Below are 20,165 nucleotides of genomic sequence, written 5' to 3'. Positions count from 1 at the left end.
AATTTGGTACATTTCTTGTACTATTCAAGACTCACAATTATATAAAAAAAAAATGTCACATCTGTCTCTTTATAATAAATAAATATTTATGAGTGAATAACAAAAAAAAAACAAGAATGATCTGGTATTAATATACAAGGAAATAGCAGGTTAACAGATTAATCAAATTCTGGAATATCTTCATAAGAATAACCATCATAATCTTTATAAGCATAATAAGCAATGCGGACATGATAAGCACCAGGTATGAACATTAATGATCCAATTAGTAACAATGGCCATGTTCTGTCAGAATACTGCAATAAAACCATATAACATAATTATTTCCCATATTCTACTAATGATTTATTATCAGTCATGAATTTTTTTTCAAAATTAATTTTGCAAGGAACAACTAATATTTTCCTCCTTATATTGATACTTAGAATTCTGATTTAAAAGCCCATTTACATGTTTCATTATTGTGACAGAAAAAACACAGATCAAAATACTTTGGGGCTTGTACAGTGTGTTGGGCATTAAGTCATCTTTACCAGTGGGAATTATAGACCATTTAAATTATGTTATGTGAATCACGATATTGCAAACTTGGTGGTGTGATAATCAAGATTTGTACTGGTAGATCTACAGCATGTCTATGAGTGGTGTTTATTCATGACTTAAAATACAGATGTGACGTCACTCTTTGATCTCGGTGTACCATTATTCAACATAATGGTACTGGCAAAGGGCCATAAGTCCAATATTGACATTAATAATAGACAAGATTGACTTGGCTTCAAATAAAATGTGAACACTAGTCATAATAATTGATCTAAGATTTATTCTTAGAATTAGAATATTATTCTGATTTTGTCAGAAATAAGGCACTAAAATCTCTTCATAAACACCACTAATGTTTCAAATTTGATATAGCCAAGGGAATAATAATTGCAATAGCTCGGTCATATTTGTCACTAATTGCTTATAAAATTTAACAATGCAAAATGTGAATCACGAAACAATGCTGTATATGCAATAACAGTGGTGTATTTAAGGGCCATAATACAATTACCAGTACGTTTACATATAAAGTAACAAACCTTTGCATTAATGTATCCTGTGAACAGCAAGGCACCAATAATAATCAACCCTGAACCAACTAGAAATAGTGTGGTAGCTAATGCTATTGCCTTATAGGGTATTTTAGGAGCTGGACGTTCAAACTGAAAAAGGAAATTTCATAATATTCAACATTAATTGTGCTATACTTTTTTTTTTAAATTAAAATCATTTTGATTAGTACTGAATTTAACTAATCTATTCATACCTGCAAATCATTATATCCGTCTTTTTTTGAAGAACTTAAACGATGATATTGTGCTGATGAGCTGCTCGAACCAACTGCATATTTTCGACTTGGCATTTCGACCATTAGGATTTATTTTGAACAAATAAACAGTGTGAAAATATTTACATCATTTTATTCCACACCAAAAAAACTAAAATAGAAATTTAATATATAATATGAACATAAATCAATAAATCATACTTAAACTTTTCAGAATATCTGAAATCAAGCTCTATCATGTTGGTGTTGCAAATATTCAGACATCATTACTCAATCAGCTTTTAGAAATTAAATCCCATTTAAAACTTTTGAAAACAAAATATATTTGACATAACAGCATAGCTGTTGAGTATGCAAGCCCAATGAAAGAGATGACAGTGGTACTGTGTATAAAGTAATGTATAAAACCTGACTATGAAAGAGCTGAGGACAGTGTGCAAAATTCCAATTTTTTCAATCCATGCCTTAATATTCAGTCAAGTAACCTAATTTCGTGCTAACATATTTTTCGTGCATTTCCGGAAATGATTAATAATTTCCATTTCTAATCGAAATTCCAAGTGTCGTCTGCTAGAATGTAGTCCAACGAATGAAGTCACATGATCAACTAGCGGATTCCTGTAAGCAGAAAAATACTATGGAACACAATGTGGGCCATATTCTTATGTTGTTTCAATAACTTTTAGCAATAAATCACGCTACGTATCTTATTTTGTCAGTCACTATGTTTTTTTTTAAATCATGGTTCTTTGAAGGAATTGTCACTATTTATAATGAATTGATATCAAAGATAAATACTGAGAGAAGTTAATTTTACCACCCGGTATCCATACGTGTTTTTCTAGACTTATTTATAGATCAAACATTGTACACGAAAATAGGTGACGCATTTTGCCCCCGTTGTTGAGTTGGTTACTCATGAAATATGGGTCAAAGTGAGGGATTCATAAAGAAAATAAACCAATTTTAATTATTTTGTAGAATATCTAAGACATACAAGTTTTTTTTTCCTTTTTTTTAACTTTGACGAAAATTCAATGTTGAATCCTTATATGCACGAAAATAGGTTACACCACTGTATAAATGTATGTGTGTTAGAGAATATACCCCAGAAGCTGTCCTTCACATTATTGGAAGAAGAAGCAGCTAGGTATATTAGGAGGAGGAGAATGGGCTTACAGTGGTTTCCCCCTTTACAAATCATTCCCCAAGTTGTTATATTATATAAATTATATACATAAAGCTTAGGGTATTTAAAGAAAAATGGTTATATTTTGCATTATTATCGAAATGTCAATTCTTTTTTTTTTTTTTTTTTTTTTACGATTTTTACACACCTTCCTGAGCTTAGTCTACAATAGTTGCAGCAACCATTCAACATTCACGAACCTTAGATATAGGCGACGATGTGCATAAATATATTTTGGATCTTTTTTGCAAAACCGGAAGTGCCACAGTTCAATATATGGAAGAATAGATAATCGGCTCTAGAAGTCGTATTTTTCTGTCGATTTTCTTTTGGTTTGCATTTTTGGAATCTACTGTTAAAATCTGAAAGAATAGCAGTTTCAAAATTTCAACATTCGAAAATTTGTCGCAGACATTTTTTTTGCCAAATTTTGCATTTTTTTCATTTTTTTTGCTTTTTGTCTGATTAATCTGAAAAAAATTGAGCAAAGACAGTTTAAGAAAGTAAACAAAATGGTACAGTCAAATTTTCAATTTCACTTCCGGTTTAAACAGGAAAACGATGTTCACTTCCGGTTGAATATCTTCCAGTGTAATTTGTATAGGACAAAAATTTTTATGCTGATAGGTAGACAAAGTTATGACAAAAAAACGAAGAAAAAAAAATCCGGAACAGACGTGAAACTTTGGCCGCCATTTTGATTTTTCTGAAATGATTCGATTTTTATTCAGACATAATGGGTCATCCGATTTAAATGATTTTGGTGTCAAATGAAAGAAGATAAAAAAAAAACATGACATTAGGAAGCCGTTTTTTGATTCTCAATTTTGCTTTTTTGCAACATCCGGTTGAATTTTTTCAAAGTTTGAAGGGTCATATCTCGTGATCGTGAACTTTGATGACCTTGACCTTCATAAGGTCAAAGGTCATTGACCTTAGCTATCAGTTAATACTTTGACATTTGACCTCCGACATGTACTTCCGGTTTTATAGCTGTCCGAAAACAGCCAAATTCGCAACTTTGGACTGCTCTAGCACGTGACCTATTTAACCTAGAGGGTTAATTTTTTCGGATTCTTAATGTGCTTTTCATGCTCTTTCAAGTGAATTATAACAATCGTTTTTTAAAGCAAAATTGAAATTCGTGAATTTTTCAAATTTAGTTTTTTTTTACAATATTTCTGTTTCTTTGAGCTTGGTGTGTATATATCTTATGACCTATTTTATGTAGAACATTGAAACTTGGAACACAACAAGACAATTTGAATATGAATTAACCTATGACAAAAAAGTTGAGGTGGGGGTGGCACATCCGGGTGAAATACCATTCAGAATATCAATTAACCTATGCAAAAGAAATTGAGGTGGGCCTAGCACATCCGGGTTAAATTACTCATTATTGACAATTTTGGCAAGGGACATAACTCGCAACGTATACATTTGTTCAAAATGGAACTTTGCATACAATTACTTCATACGTTGAGCCACGTTGTCTTGGAAGTTCGATTGTTTCAGCTTTATAGTTCAAAAAAAGGAACAGTTTTTGAAAATTCAAAATTTTCAATTTTTGACCTTGACCTTTTTTGACCCTGATTTTTGTAGGATTAAAGGTCATTCACATTGGCTATCTATTTATACTTTTATATTTGCTGTCCTATCTCAACTTCCGGTTTTATAGCCGTATATATTTAAAAATTTTGATGACTTTTATCTCGTAACCTTGACCTTTGTTGACCGTCTCCCTTTCAATGTCAAATGTCATTGACCTTGGCTATCTTCTGATACTTTCATTTGTGCGGTCTGTCTACTTCCGTTATAACAATCTTCCAAAGAATTCTTCTCAACTTTAGACTGCTTTTGCGCGTGATGTAATTATCGTAGAAGGTTGATTTTTTCAGAGTCTTTTGCAATTTGCTACATTTGCAAAGTCCCACTCTGTGCCACGTGTGGCTCTAGTATTTCATTTTGATTTCAACTATCAACAAATCATGTTGTTTGGGCTTACACTAACTTACATTGGTCTCCAAATCTATCAATTTAATTCAATATTTATTTTATATCTATTTCTCAGAATAGGTGATGCTAGTACCTTTGAACAATAGCATAGTAACTACTTTCTTATCCTGATATTTAGATCATAACGTCAAGATTTTCTCATTTATTCTATTATACTTATAGTCGATGAATCATTGGATCAACTCTATTAACTATTACAGTGGTGTAACCTATTTTCGTGGATATAAGGATTCAACACCGAATTTCGTCAAAGTTAAAAAACACGAAAAAAAAAAATTTATGTCTTAGATGTTTCCTCAGATATTCTACAAAATAATCAAAATTGGTTTATTTCGATTTTCTTTATGAATCCTTCACTTTCACCCATATTTCATGAGCAACCAACTCGACAACGGCGGCAGAATGCGTCACCTATTTTCGTGTACAATGTTTGATCTATAAATAAGTCTAGAAAAACAGAGTAAGGTCTCTGTCACACGTCAGTAAACACGCCAGACACGTCAATTTTATAAGGTAGCATCGACGTGTGACGTGTTTGCCGTGTTGACTGACATACTGACATGTGACGGAGAAACAATTGGAAAAACACCGGGTGGTATAATTAACTTCTCGAAGTATTTATCTTTAATATCAATTCATTATAACTAGTGACAATTCCTTCAAAGAACCACGATTTAAAAAAAAAAATAGTGACTGACAAAATATGATACGTAGCGTGATTTATTGCTAAAAGTCACTGAAACAACATAAGAATATGGTCCACTTTGTGTTCCATAGAAATTTTCTGCTGACACGGAATCCGATAGTTGATCATGTGACTTCATTCGTTGGAATATATTCTAGCAGACGACACTTGGAATTCCGATTAACGCTTGGGATTATAAGGAAATTCCGCCAATAAAAAATGGTGACGTTTGGTAATGACTGAAATCCGCCATTTTGTATTTGTCAAAGTATACATTAATACATTTTACCTTGCTTGCAACTACTGGATTCATTCTACTAGCTGATATTGTAGAGAAAACCCATGTTTATCAAATCAAACTAATGCGAAGGTCGCGCAAGGTCGCTCATGTAAATTAGTAATCCTTTCCGGAAATCCACAAATAATAGGTTTCCACGAAATTATGTTACTCGACTGTACTACTGTCCGGATTATCAACTGAAGTATTCTGTGGAAAATCATGTGATCTCTGCTATCACATGACTCTGTAGACTGGAGAAAACGAATATAACTTTAACCCATGTAATACAGTGGGTTATGACGAATCCGAATCAGCTGATTTTGTAATACAGTTGGCCCATAACTATCAACCCGATCTCTTGTATTCTGTAGTAATCGATTATTTTTCGTTTCACAGACGATTAAGGGTATAAAAAGGAAGATCTTTCAGGATGTAAGACTCGCTTAGGTCACCAAATTTATTATACTAACAAACTAAAATACTCAAATTACCTGTTTATGATTACAGCGTCACTCTAAGACGTGTCAAAATTGACAGTTTTAATTTCACTTTTGTCAACAATGGCGACCTTGACATAAGAATAATCTCTTACATCAATGACAACCATAAGAAAAGTAACTAAATGTCGATCAATTTAACACTCTTTGAAATTCAATACAGTTATCGTAAATATTTCAGTTTTAGGACGCTTGTGATTCGAATACCTTCCAAATTCTTGTGGGATTGCTGAAACTTGTTTTTAGACCTAATGAGCTAAGCGATTATTAAAGTACCATACCGGAAGTGAAGTAAGAGTACCTGTCATGGCGTCATAACAACAAAACATTACACTTTTAATAGTAACCTCTCGTGTTATTTTACAGAAAGAAAACCACAGAAAATGTCTGACATAGAAAATCATAAAGTAAACAAACTACATCTTATAAATTACTTATTATCGCTTAAAAAATATTGCCTTTTAGTTTTACTCTCTGACTCAATGTGAGGCAGGAAAAGTACATGTTAAGTTAAGTAACTTCTGATGACAAAGAGTACCTATATGGCTGCAGCTGCAGTCCCAGTTTGTTATCGAAATGTCAATTCTTTTTTTTGCAGGGCATTCGGAAGCGAACTTGAAACTCACTTGGTGTAGACTGCCAGCATAGTGGAATAAAAGCACACATTCAAAAAATTTTTGTCACTTCTGGTTTCGATGTTAGTACTTCCGGTGGTATCACTTCTGGTGAAATTAAGTTATGTCCAAAATAAAATATGCATTATATTACCAGCCTTAATACAAACTTATTTAACTAAAAAAAATCGCACTGGAAGTAACATGTAGGCCGATTTTCATCAAACTTGGAATGTATGTGTATAATCCAATTCTAAATTTGATGGAAATATTAATTTTTGTTTTGCGCAAGCGTATTACCAACTTTCTTATTTCTTGTCCGAATTTCATCAAAATTGGTATGTATGTATATAATCCAATTCTAAATTTGATGGAAATATTGAATTTTTGTTGTGGCATGCGCATTACCAACTTTCTTATTTCTTATCCGAATTTCACCAAACTTGGTATGTATGTGTACAATCCAATTCTAAATTTGATGGGAATATTGAATTTTTGTTGTGCGCATGCGCATTATAAACTTTCTTACTTCTTATCCGAATTTAATTAAACTTGCTATGTGTGTGTATAATCCAATTATAAATTGAATGGAAATAACCAATTTTTGTTGTGTGCATGCGCATTACCAACTTTCTTATTTCTTATCTGGATTTCATCAAACTTGGTCTTTATTAATTGACAAACATTCTTTTATTCCTAGTCAATATACATTAAACTCCAGGCACTTTTGGATATTTGAATTTAGAGACGTAGAAAAGTATTTACATAAAGTAATTGCAATAGACCATCTTCGCATGTACCTGAATGTCGTAACCGCCCTGCATCAGTACTGTTATTAGAACAGCTCTAGTTGTGGGACTTTGCTTTCAGCAAAGTCCCAGTTTGTTATCGAAATGTCCATTCTTTTTTTTTTTTTTTTTTTTTTTTTTTTTTTTTTTTCCGTTTCGTCCACACCTTCGTGTGCTTAGACTGCAGTAGTTGCAGCAACGTTTCAAATTTCATAGACCTTGTATATAGGCGACGATGTGCATAAATATAAATTAGAACATTTTTGCAAAACCGGAAGTGCCACAGTTCAAAATGTGTAAAAAGTCGAAAATCGGCTCTAGAAGGCGCATTTTTGCATCGATTTTCTTCTGGTTTTCACTTTTACAATCTACCTGTAATTTCTGATCTGATAGCACTTGAAAAATTACGAAATTCGAGAATTCGTAGCTCACTTTTTTCAATCAAATTTTTCGATTTTTTTGCAACTTTTTTGCTTTTGCATCGATTGATCTGAAATTTTAAACGCAAAGAGAGTTCATTAATGTTAATGATATGGTACAGTCAAATTTTGTACGTCATTTCCTCTTTTAAACAGGAAAGGGTCTGAATTTCAAATCTACTTCCGGTTGAATAACTTCCGGTGTAATTTATGTTGGTCAACAAAATTTAGCTGATCTTTGGCAAATAAAATTTTATGGCCGATTTTAAAATAAAATCCAGACAGAAGGTGATACTTTGGCCGCCATATTGAAAAAACACACTTTTGTAAAACTCAAAATGGGGCCTCAGGGTAAAAGTTGATAGGCTCAAATTTGATGTGAATGTATTCCGCAATCGATTGCGTAAAAAACATTGGGAGCCGAATTTTGAATTTCGATTTTGCTTTTTTGCAACTTCCGGTTAATTTTTTTTCCAACTTGAAACACCCACACCATGTGACCTTGACTGTTGATGACCTTGACCTTTATAGGGTCAAAGGTCATTGACCTTGGCCATCATTTGATACTTTGACCTTTGACCTTTGACATGTACTTCCGGTTTTATAGCTATCCGCAAAAAGTCAAAATCGCAACTTTGGACTGCTCTATCATGTGACCTAATTAAGCTAGAGGGTTAATTTTTTCGGTTTCCTAATGTGCTTTTCATGCACTTTACATAGATATAGAACAATTGCTTTTTTAAAGCAAAATTGAAATTGGTGATTTTTTCAAATTTGAGTTTTATTTTACCATATTTGTGTCATTTTGATCTTGGTGTATGTATATCTTATGACCTATTTTATGTAGAACCTTGATATTTGGAATACAACTACACACTTTAAATATGAATCCACCTATGACAAAAAAATTGGGGTGGGCGTGGCACATCCGGGTTGAATTACTAATTGTTTACATTTTGGGGCTGGGGCTGGGGCATAACTCGCATAGGATACGTTTGTTAAAAAAGGGCCTTTGCACACAATTACCTCAACCTTTTGGCCAGTTTGTGTTAACAGCTCAGTTGTTTCAGCTTTATAGTTCCAAAAAAGGAAGGGGTTTTAACATTTGGATATTTTCATTTTTCGATTTTGACCTTTGTTGACATTTGTTGACCTATATCTTTTGACCTGAATAATATAGAAGCTTGAAATTTAAAACACAACATAACATTTGGAATATCAATTACCCTATGCAAAAAAAATTAAGGTGGGCGTGGCACATTTGGGTTATATCACTCATTATTGATATTTTTGGCCAGGAGCATAACTCGCAAAGTATACGTTTGTTCAAAATGGAACTTTGCATACAATTACCTCATGTTGTGAGCCACTTTGTCTTAGAATTTCGGTTGTTTCCGCTTCTTAGTTCAAAAAAAGGAACAGGTTTTGGAAATTCAAAATTTTCAATTTTTGACCTTGACCTTTGTTGACCTTGACCTTTGTAGGATCAAACGTCATTGGCATTGGCTATCTATTTGTACTTTCATATTTGCTGTCCTATGTCAACTTCCGGTTTTATAGTCGTGTGCAATTAGAAATTTTGATGACGTATATCTCTTGATCTTGACCTTTTTTGACCTTCTCTTTTACAAGATCAAAGGTTATTGACCTTGGCTATCTGCTGATACTTTCATTTGTGAGGTCTGACGTCCACTTCCGGTATAAGAATCTTCTAAAAAATGAAAATTTCTCAACTTTAGACTGTTCTTGAGCTTGATCTAATTATTGTGGAAGGTTGATTTTTTCAGGGTCTTTTGCATTTTGCTACATTTGCAAAGTCCCACTCTGTGCCACATGTGGTTCTAGTTTTTTTTTGTAACTGGCAGTTTTTTAGTCCACATATGCTATCTGTTAAAACAGTCCACAATGGCTATCTATTGTAAGACAAGCAATAGTTCATCTACACTGTGTAGACAAGATTTATGGTCAAATTGTGAACTTACTGTGAGTTGAAACAGATCAAATACTGACTTCATGCATAGAACAACGTATCCACACTATAGTCCATCAATGTCAACACTTAGTTATTTTTATACGCCCACATGGATATGAAACTTGGTGTGAGCATTTGGATTAATAAGATGGCAGTCAGGTTCTAATTTGACGATTTTGCTATGAATGGTTTTTGAGTTAACAAACATTTTGACTTGACAAAATCTTGTTGTGGGCACAATAGAAGCTACAATTTTCAATGTATTTTGATTTAACTTGATGTGAGCATTGGGATTAATAAGATGGCGGTCTATTTAGACCATTATTCGATGAACGGTTGTTGAGTTATTGCCCATGACATAGTAAAATCGCATCAAAATTTTGTTGTGGCCACAATAAAAGCGACAATTTTCAATGGATTTTGATGAAACTTTGTGTGAACATTGGGATTGATAAGATGGCAGTCAAGTTCTAATTTGACGATTCTTCGATTAACGGTTTTTGAGTTATTGCCCTTGACTTACTAAAAAAAAGCAACAAATTTGCTTGTAAACACGATAGAGGCTACAGTTTATCTCCAATCGTAATGAAGCTTTGTATTCCTATATATAATAATAACATCTTGATCAAGTATGAATTTGGTTCATTTTTGATAAAGGGTTTTGAGTTATTGCTCTTGACTTAGTTGAAAATGCATCAAATTTGCTTGTAAACTTGAAAGAGGCTACAGTTTAAATCCAATCTTGATGAAGCTTTGTACTCATGTAAATAATGATCACATCTTGACCAAGTATGAATTTGACTCATTGTTAATAAACGGTTTTTGAGTAATTGCCCTTGAGAAACACATCAAATTTGGCTTGTAAACATGATGGGCGCTAGAGTTTTTATCTGATCTGAAATTTGTTATGCATGTATATATTAAAAAGATCCTTGTCAAGTTCTAATTTGGCTGATTTTTGATGAATGGTTTAGTAAAATGTGTCTAATTTGGCATGTGAACAAAATTGGGGCTACAAATTTTATCTGATAGTAATTAGTAATGAATCTTATATTGATAAGATCACGGTCAAGTATGAATTTGGCTCATTTTGAAAGAAAAGTTTTTGAGTTATTGCCCTTGTCTTAGTAAAAATGCACCAAATTTGACTTGTAAACACGATGGGGGTTACAGTTTTTATTGGAACTTGATGAAACTTTGTATGCAGGTTTATATTAATGAGATCTCAGTAAAGTTCAAATTTGTCTATGTAGATGAGTCCTTGTTAGTGTGAATTTGATGGTACCTTATTATGAGCTAATAAATTTCAAACACGAGAGAAGTGTGATAATTCAATGCTCCTGGGTTATTGCTATTGATTTAAAAAGATTTTTCGGAAAAACTGACCCTAAATTGATGAGATATTCAGGGCTTTTGAACTACAAGTGCATAATGAAGATCTTCAATATGAGAAATCCATTTTTGGTTAATAAAGATTTAGTTGTCATTTTTGACATCCTTGCCTGGCAAGCTCTCTTTATTTATTGCAAACTTTAGATTGATCGGCGAATGGTGAAAATGATGAAAATTTTCTTGAAAGTTATCAGCGATTTGATTTGCAGTTGTCATGATCATGGTCAAGTGATTGTCATCCAGTAACTTGATGTGTTAACATAGTCTATTTGTTAGACTAAAAGGTTCTTAGACCTATTGAAATCACTTCATTCTGGACTCCAACCATATGGACAAAACTTGCTTGCTTACATACTTGACATCTAATTGATGAAACTTCATATGGTCAGAAATATGTAAGAAATAGCAAGACTGAATTGTGAAAGTTACAAGAACAACACTAGTCCTACTTGAAGTTATTGTGTTAATGACTAGGCTGAAATTGATTACTATCAGCTGGTAAAACCAATAATTAGACAATGTCACTTTCAGAATCTAATTATGAGATCAATACAGACTCAAATTTTTCTTTGTTTTTGGCTTTTCAGTATGCACTTGATCCATTTCAATGTAAATGCATTTTGTGTGTCACTTTTTGGAAGAATGTATTTGGAAGTTCAGCAGATCTATTATTTGACTCCTATAAAAAAAGAATGGAATTGTCAAGTGATATAAGTATTAAAATGAGTGATATGGTAAAGGTTGGTGATAGAGTCTCAGTCCATGGAAAATCAGGTATTTGTAAAGTAATATAGTTGTGGATGTACAAAAGTTTTACTGTACATAGTAACTTTGAGGGGTTCTCATGATACAACATGTGAAGGACAAAATGTTTGAGACTTTAGGCTTTTTATCAAGGGGACATTTTTATTTTTTCTGACCATGGACATCAACAAATTTTCGTCATTTTCCAATGACTAAGATTTTGGAACTGAAACATGAGCAATCAATTGCCAACAGTCACTTGATGATGACTAAACATAAAAACAATATCAACCTAATCACATGATGAAAGAACTATCTTTGCTAATGGAATTGATGCCACTTTTTCTGAGCTTCTTGGTGGTGTGGACCCATTGATATAACTTTGATCTACTAACTAACAAAAAAAAACATGTAATTATCATCAATATTTGTCATTTTGATTCATAACATTTTTTTTCTGAAAAAGGTGCGGTGAAGTATGTTGGTTTTGTAGATGATCATTCTCTTGCACCGAAAATTCATGTTGGTGTCAAACTTGATGAAAATGGTTTGTAATCTTGTTTTTATGAATTGACTTAGCAATCCAGATTGAATGTGATAACTTTTTAAATAAGTGCAGTCTATGAAAAGAAAAGTTTAAAATACTTAAATCATATATGTTTTATTTTGTAATTACTTTACATACTAATATTATTTTGTTTTTGTCAATTACAATCTATGCAAAGAATGATACATGATATGTTTCAAAAAAATTTTTTCAGTAAAATCTTTGACAAATGGAATTTATGAAGGGAAGAGATATTTTTACTGTACAACAGGCCATGGTATTATGGTACCTTACAGAGAAGTTGTCAAGTTACAACCTTATGTTAAAACACCAAGTCTTAATAATATAATGTTTCCTAGTTATAATCAAGTACGAAAGGCAAGACAAGAAAGAGAAGAAATGTAGGTTGATGGGCACCAATCAATCTTTTCAAGACAATTTTCAGGTTTCTTTTATTCCAAGTGCAAGGGTTGAAATTCTCATTTAGTAAAACTTTTTCTGAAGTGAGCATATTTTGACAGAATCCACTCTTTGGAAAAGCAATAAAGGTAGTTATGCACAAGTTTCACTTAATGTTATTTTAGAATGATGGTTGACAATTATTATTTGTTGATAGCTTCTCAAGGGTCTATTATTGTATGTTTCAGATTAGAAGCTTTTTATCGATCAAGATCTACATCTCCCAAACTTTACAGTACTCAGAATAAACACCAACTATCTCGTGTTCTTACTGCAGATACAAATGATATGGCATACAAGGTAAAATCTAAGATGTTATTTTTGTGTTTCTTCATTGAGCTCTGCTTAGAAATGGTCGTATTCATATCCTGTCTTAACTGCCAAAACTAACTAAGAGATTACAACTTTTTTTTTTAACTCGTCGAAATCGAAATTAACTTATGCAAAGTGGCTATTCGAATTGAAACTATTCAACTAATCACTTTGGTATGTTTCCTTTTTTGGTATTTGTAGGATAGACTGCAGATGCATCGTAGATGCAGTAAACATGAAAGAGAAGAAAGACAGCAATTTGAGAAAAATATGAGAGAAGAAAAGAAAGTTTTAACAAAATTGTTTGGAACTGGTGAAAGGGCAGAAAGATTAGAAGAAACTTTGAAATATTTACAAAAGGGTTATGAAAAGGGTCAAGATGAAAAAGCTCAGAACCAGAAATACAGTTTGAATTCTGACTCTGACAATGAGGAATAGACTATGTGATATCAAGATTCTATTAAAACAGATCTTATAGTTACATCTGGCCAGGACAGGAAATTTGAGGTTTTTTGAGTTATTGCCCTTGACTTAGAAAAAATACGTCAATATATATATTTATGAATAAATTCAAACTACAAATGCATTATATCTTTAAAATGAGAAAAATTCATGTAGTCACTTAAGACTCGATTATCATTTCTAAAAGCTGTCAGTAGACGTATGTTACCTAGCCTGAAAGCTATCTTTACATAGGACAAAGGACATAATTATATGGAAAAACACCTACAATAGAATGATAAAATGAATACTTTTAAAACATATAGATACAATTGTACAGATACTTTAAATAACGGAACACATTTTTATGGTATACTACCCCTACTAATTCCATAAATGGTGTTCAATTATTTAATATGATCTGCAAAGGATTTAAATCTGATGTCTGCTTCACCTGTAATACAATACAACATGTTAAATTTAAGACATTTATCCCTTGCAGCACACTGAGATTAAAATATTCTAATATACATGTATTATACTTTTTTCATAATTTGAAACAGATCAGTGGCAAGGGGTTTGACCTAGGATCAGCTGGTTTTGTTGAGGACCTAATAAATATGTATGTTTCTTTCTTTATTCTGTTAACAAAGATAAAACACTTAAAGATGCAATATAAGTAGACTTATAGTAGATGTAAAATGTAGCTATTTTGTAAGATATATACTTTGTTATGAATTTGATGATCTCATGATATTGTTCATGTTCAAAATGTGATATTTTATTGAATATATGAAAATGTTCATTTGTTTATTTAAATATTTCTGAATTCTAGCCAATATATTTTTTTTATATAAATACGGTTTTGTTTGTTTACTTGTACGTCCCAGTGATCTTTTACATCACTAGCTTATCAGCATGTGTCTAATTATGTCATTCTGAAGATTATCGTTTTGCAGTAATTTTGATTTATTCAGGGAAATAGTAGTTTTCTTTATATATACGGCTCAACAGTCTGATGGAAAAATTAATTGTTGTCTGATGGTTTGGCTTATCTACACTTGATAAGCTATACAACCGGAAGTTGTGTAAAGTGATTAAAAATAACCAAGTTGCCGCTGACTCCGTGCTATTTTTGTAATAATTATTGGGCAATTAGCTGATTAAATATCTCACAAAATACATAAGTCTCTTTTTAAACCATGGCCTACTATGGACAACAACAACGCCAAGGACCACCTGGCCCAGATCAAAACTTTCTCATGGGTGTTTTTTCAAGGTAGGCTATTATTTCTCCCCAACCCACAGTATCAATAGGCGACTATAATAGTACTGTTATAGAGAGAGTCTCTTTCTTATTCTATCAATAGTCGACAGTCGATAGAAGCAGATGCCTGTGCCATAACAACTGGGCTGCCACATGCTTGATCACTTTTTAAAATTGAAACACTGTCAGACGTCAGTGTCAGCCACTCAGTCTTCCCTTCCGGAAGATTTTCTTCAACCCATGCACTCTGACGACTTATCTGCTAAAACGGTAACAAGACAATTTGGGTAAAATGGTAACACATCATTTGCTTTTGCTTTTGGTTGGTTACTCTGTAATGGTTTCAACTAGACCTATTCACTAAGATTTGTTACCTTTTTAGTACAATGGTGTAACCTATATTCGTGCATATTATATAAGGATTCAACACCAAATTTCGACAAAATCAAAATACTGAACACTACATCGTGTTCCATAGAATTTTTCTGCTGACATGGAATCCACTAGTTTGTCATGTGACTTTGTTCACTGGAATATATTCTAACAGACACTTGGAATTCCAAGTACAGCTGGGGATTGTAAGAAAATTTGGCCGATGAAAAGTGGTAGCACAAAATTAGGTTACTTGACTGAACTAGTAAATGTGATTGAACAGCAGTGCCAGTATGAACAGGTTGTTGGTTTTAAATATATTGCTACATCATACAGAACTTAAAAACAATATTTTGGATAGGGAAATAGTTCGCATATCCCAGATAACTTTTCTGACATGTCACATGTGATTGAAAAGAGAAATATCTGCTTAAGCACTAAAAATAGAAAGCTAGTTAGTGCTTTTTATCAATAAGGCGATTTCAAATGTTGACCTAATCAAATTCATACAGCTTGTTATTTCATGTCATTAAATTTTTAGAGTTGACCGAGATCGAAGTGGTCAAATATCTGTTAAAGAATTAGGTGAAGCTCTGTCGAATGGTAAGATTTGTCTACCAAGCTACCTCCTCCCTTATTAAACAATAACCATCAACCTAAAATCTCTGGAATAACAAAACAATCTATTGAAAATATGTTTCACAGTTACTGTATTTTTGTACCAAACCTTATGCATTTTAGGTGGTTGGAATTTTAGCGCCATATTTATATAACCTTACGGGTGTCATTATCAAAAATTTTAATACCAGTATTATGATAAAAAAATCTTATGTCGATCTAATTTTTATGATTATACCCACTAACGGTATGAGCTTAAGTTTGTTTTGTTTTTTTCTATGAAATACTTTCAGAGATTTTAGGTTTGATTTCCTTAGAAATTGTTTATTCAGCATGTTCATGTTTTGTTGTCTGCTATTATTAGGATAGATAAAGATAGAAGTGGTTCTATATCAGGCAGTGAATTGGGACAGGCTTTATCCAATGGTAAGGTTGGACAAGGTCTATTAATACTGTATACAGTAATTCAATCTGAGAACTTTTGGTCATGTCTCAACCAATTGTGTCTTAACCTAACCTTTAAGACTCTTAAAGCAATTCAAAATAGGTTAAAGCTTTTCAAAATAGACTTCTATAGTGTGTCTTTGTTTATTAGAATGTAAGATTTTGAAATCAGTATCATAAGAACCATTTGGCGTGAATGATTCAAAAGGAGTCAGATCTATTACTGTACAGTGACAATTTTATCAATTTATTCTTGTAAGAAACTGCTATTAAAATGAGTCATTAATAAATTGTTTACTTATATGCAATATCATTAACAGAGTGACTTCTTTTAAAGTTTTTTTTTGATTTAAGTAGGCATTATTTTAGTCTTACATGCTTGTTATTCAGTGTGGAAATGAACTGACATTAGATCTTGACATATTAAAAACAAATATTTTCATTATTAATCATATTTATTTTTATTTGCTCAATTCATCTCAATCTTTGCACTACAATTTATTTTATCTCTTGGCGCATGATCACAATTTTTTTTATATACGGTATGCCTTTTTGTATATAAGGTTTGATATATTAATTGAATAATGTTTTTGTTTTAAAGGAACATGGACACCTTTCAACCCAGAAACAGTAAGATTGATGATAGGTAATATTTTTCTACTCTTTTATCATTCTCCTTCATTCACATAATTAATTTTTAACTTTTAAATTGAAATACTAAATAACTATTTCTCTATAGTTTTTGTTTTATATTTGAGTGCTAGCAGGCATACCTAAGGTTCTACGCAAACATATGTCGTATTTTCTATTGGTACTGTCCTGTACATACAGATAAAAATTTAGGAGATTTCTGTGTTTTTAAGGTTTATATATCTTGATATAGGTTTTCATCATAAAGATTTGAATATTATTAAGCTATTACTTGATATATATCAACTTTGATTTTTTAGGAATGTTTGACAGAGATAACTCAGGAACTATTAATTTTCAAGAGTTTTCATCACTATGGAAATATGTGACGGATTGGCAGAATTGTTTCCGTGGATATGATCGTGATAATTCAGGTTCTATAGATAAAAATGAACTGAAAACAGCTTTAACAAGCTTTGGTAAATTTTTTTGAAATATTCAAAATACAAAACAAAACAACACTTCAGTTTTAACATAGTTTACTTTTGTTAGTGATGCAGGGAGACTCTGATGGCAAAAGCATATAGTTGCTCATTTTAGAAACAATTCTCAGGTATAGGAAAAGTGGGCTTTAGATCTCCTTTTGCTTACATATAATTTTAAGTTGCTAGATGTATGCTTAAACATATGATTGAAAAGATAAAAAAAGAAAAATCTTTGTTTCAGTTTATTATCCATGCTTAATGGATGACCTTACACTAAGCTTAGTTTCATCATATCTTTTTAATACAGGTTATAGATTATCAGATAGATTTTATGATGTATTGGTGAGAAAATTTGATAGATTAGGAAGAGGAACTGTTGCCTTTGATGATTTTATTCAATGTTGTATTGTTTTACAGGTAATGTAAAGTATTACTTTATTCTTTATCTTTATGTTATCAACTCAATGTTAGGCATATTGATATTGTGATTTGAAAAGCAAGTATGGTTATGGGCAATTTTGAATAGATTTGTTTATAATTAGCATATTAATTTACATATGCCAATGATATTGACTAAAGTCTATTTAGTAAGTTAATGCTTGTAATAAAAATCAAGTTTGAATTTGAGTTTGAAGGTGTTACAATGAATAGAAACAATGAAGATTTTCTGAAAGTCAAAAATGGAAAATGCTATTTTATATTGTCGGCACCCCTGTCCGTCGGTCCGTCGGTCTGTCCATCAACATTTGCTTGTAAACGCTCTAAAAATTAGAGTTTTTAGTGGAATCAAATGAAATTTGTTATGTGTATACATATTCATAAAACGAAGATCAAGTTCGAATTTGAGCTATTTTCGACAGTTAGAAGCAGAGTTATTGCCCCTGTCCCAAAATCTTGAATATGCTATTACTCTCTTAGTTTTCAACCGATTTTGATGAAACTTAAAATGGATGTTATTGGACCTAAATCTCTATATTGCCCCAAAATCTTTCATATTTACCATCCGCATGCCGCGGTCGGTGTATATGGCTGTGGTCCACTATTTTTGTAAATGTTGGGAAATTAAAACATTTAAGACTGTTAAATGAAAATAACCACATGTTGACTATTTAACTACTTTGTGACTATTAGATGCAGAGTTTTTGTAATTGATTAAATTATTATTATTTTATATGTGTATCAGGGACATTGATAGCATCATTTCCATTTTCAATCAGACGTCTTTTGTTTCTGTAATTCCACTAAAACTTAGTGTGTGATATTGTTACAAAATCGAGCAGGGCCTTATGTGATTAGTGAATGGTGCAAACTGATTCTATCAGTGTCCCTGATATGCATACAAATTTTAGGTTTCAAACCTTTTCATCTAATACCACTAAACATGTGTATTTATATATTCCAATTGAAAATTCCAAAGGTTACCTAATTTCATCACCCTACTTTCACTAGTGATTTTTCAGATTTTATTAAGCTTGTTATACAGTCTGCATACAATTCAATATATATCTCACTGGTCATGCTGTGATACAGTAAAGTCATATACCATTTAGTACTAATGTCCAATTGTAATGAATAACTTATCTCATTTCAGACTCTAACACAATCATTTAGAAATTATGATACAGATCAAGATGGCTGGATACAAATTGGTTATGAACAATTCTTAACTTTAGTTTTCAGTATCAAATCCTAATATTGTATTATATTGGTATTACAATATGAGCTGTGGTGTATGCTCAAATTTGACAAATACTTAGTTGATTATTTTTATTACATTTGACCTAAATTTTATGACTAACTATCTATTTCCTTGAGTTTTAAAATTTTCTTTAAACTTATATGTATTTTTGCAATATCTTTTTATAATTGCATAATTATGATGTCCAAATATTTTGAAATATTTATGTAAAGTTCAGTTTGTCTTTGCGTTTTGTATTATTGACTAATATTGTTGGCTGTTATCTGAACCAGTTTATAATATTTCAATAATCATCATGAAATAATGTGAATGTATTTTGTAAAAGAGATAACTGATTATATTAACCATAGATTGCAGTAATTAAGATTGATTTAAATGCAGATCTATATGTTTCTGTTTGTGTATATTTTTATGCCAGGTCGTCCATGATCAGTGGTTTGTAATTCACCATGATTCAGAAGTTGTTATAATATAAAACCATTTAAATACCCTACTCACATATTAGGAATTCTGGGTTCATTGACTTGTATTTTTAGCCTGCATTTGATATTGATAATGGATAATATAGCTTAGTATGCATGCCATTACATAATGCTGTTTTAGATTTTTTTTTTTTTTTTTTTGAAAAGTTAAATATAATTCTACACATAAAGAGTAGCAGTAGTATATTTATATAATTATTGGGATGCAGCCTTCGGTTTCTCATTTTGGAAATATTATATTTTCAAATATTAATTATTAAATGTGACATAATAAGCAAGATTGATTGCTTTTAGCTGTCTGATATTAAGTACTGAACATTTGGGTGTGACATTAATCCATAGTTTAATTTCTCATCCTATATATTTCATATTTTCATGTACACAAATATGAATAAATTTTCTTATCATTGCCTTTGTGTATTATCCAAACCACTGAAACTCGAAGACCATATGATAAACCTGGACCCTATCTGTAGCTTCAAT

The 20,165-nt window shown here is 31.7% G+C and overlaps 3 protein-coding genes across 3 annotated transcripts; 2 read left to right on the top strand and 1 right to left on the bottom strand.

The window, feature by feature from the left end:
* Nucleotides 1-158: 158 nt before the first annotated feature.
* On the bottom strand, nt 159-1,405 carry LOTGIDRAFT_177673 (hypothetical protein; the record flags this gene model as incomplete). The annotated part of the gene is made up of 3 exons (XM_009068381.1): nt 159-296; nt 1,083-1,205; nt 1,310-1,405. 3 exons carry the CDS (start codon nt 1,403-1,405, stop codon nt 159-161), a joined length of 357 nt encoding a protein of 118 aa, XP_009066629.1.
* Nucleotides 1,406-9,723: 8,318 nt separating this feature from the next.
* Nucleotides 9,724-14,542, top strand: LOTGIDRAFT_229839 (hypothetical protein; the record flags this gene model as incomplete). The annotated part of the gene is made up of 5 exons (XM_009068380.1): nt 9,724-9,801; nt 11,770-11,956; nt 12,688-12,874; nt 13,121-13,232; nt 13,446-14,542. The coding sequence occupies 5 exons, from the start codon at nt 9,724-9,726 to the stop codon at nt 13,680-13,682; spliced, it is 801 nt and encodes a 266-aa protein (XP_009066628.1). The 3' UTR covers nt 13,683-14,542.
* A 235-nt stretch (nt 14,543-14,777) lies between these two features.
* On the top strand, nt 14,778-20,092 carry LOTGIDRAFT_211477 (hypothetical protein). The gene is made up of 6 exons (XM_009068379.1): nt 14,778-14,964; nt 16,307-16,368; nt 16,988-17,032; nt 17,337-17,495; nt 17,809-17,918; nt 19,093-20,092. Exons 1-6 carry the CDS (start codon nt 14,888-14,890, stop codon nt 19,192-19,194), a joined length of 555 nt encoding a protein of 184 aa, XP_009066627.1. The 5' UTR covers nt 14,778-14,887; the 3' UTR covers nt 19,195-20,092.
* The last annotated feature ends 73 nt before the right edge of the window (nt 20,093-20,165 follow it).

Source organism: Lottia gigantea (assembly GCF_000327385.1).
Source record: "Lottia gigantea unplaced genomic scaffold LOTGIsca_9, whole genome shotgun sequence".
Classification (NCBI taxonomy): domain Eukaryota; kingdom Metazoa; phylum Mollusca; class Gastropoda; family Lottiidae; genus Lottia; species Lottia gigantea.
Note: the sequence above shows the minus strand (reverse complement) of the source record. Positions and strands in the feature narration are given on the sequence as shown.

Bases quoted from the DNA above. Each gene is read 5' to 3' on its own strand.
- LOTGIDRAFT_211477 (XM_009068379.1), top strand. From the start codon at position 14,888: ATGGCCTACTATGGACAACAACAACGCCAAGGACCACCTGGCCCAGAT. The intron at 16,369-16,987 runs GTAAGGTTGGAC...TTTGTTTTAAAG, and splicing joins GGGACAGGCTTTATCCAATG to GAACATGGACACCTTTCAAC. The intron at 17,033-17,336 runs GTAATATTTTTC...TTGATTTTTTAG, and splicing joins AACAGTAAGATTGATGATAG to GAATGTTTGACAGAGATAAC.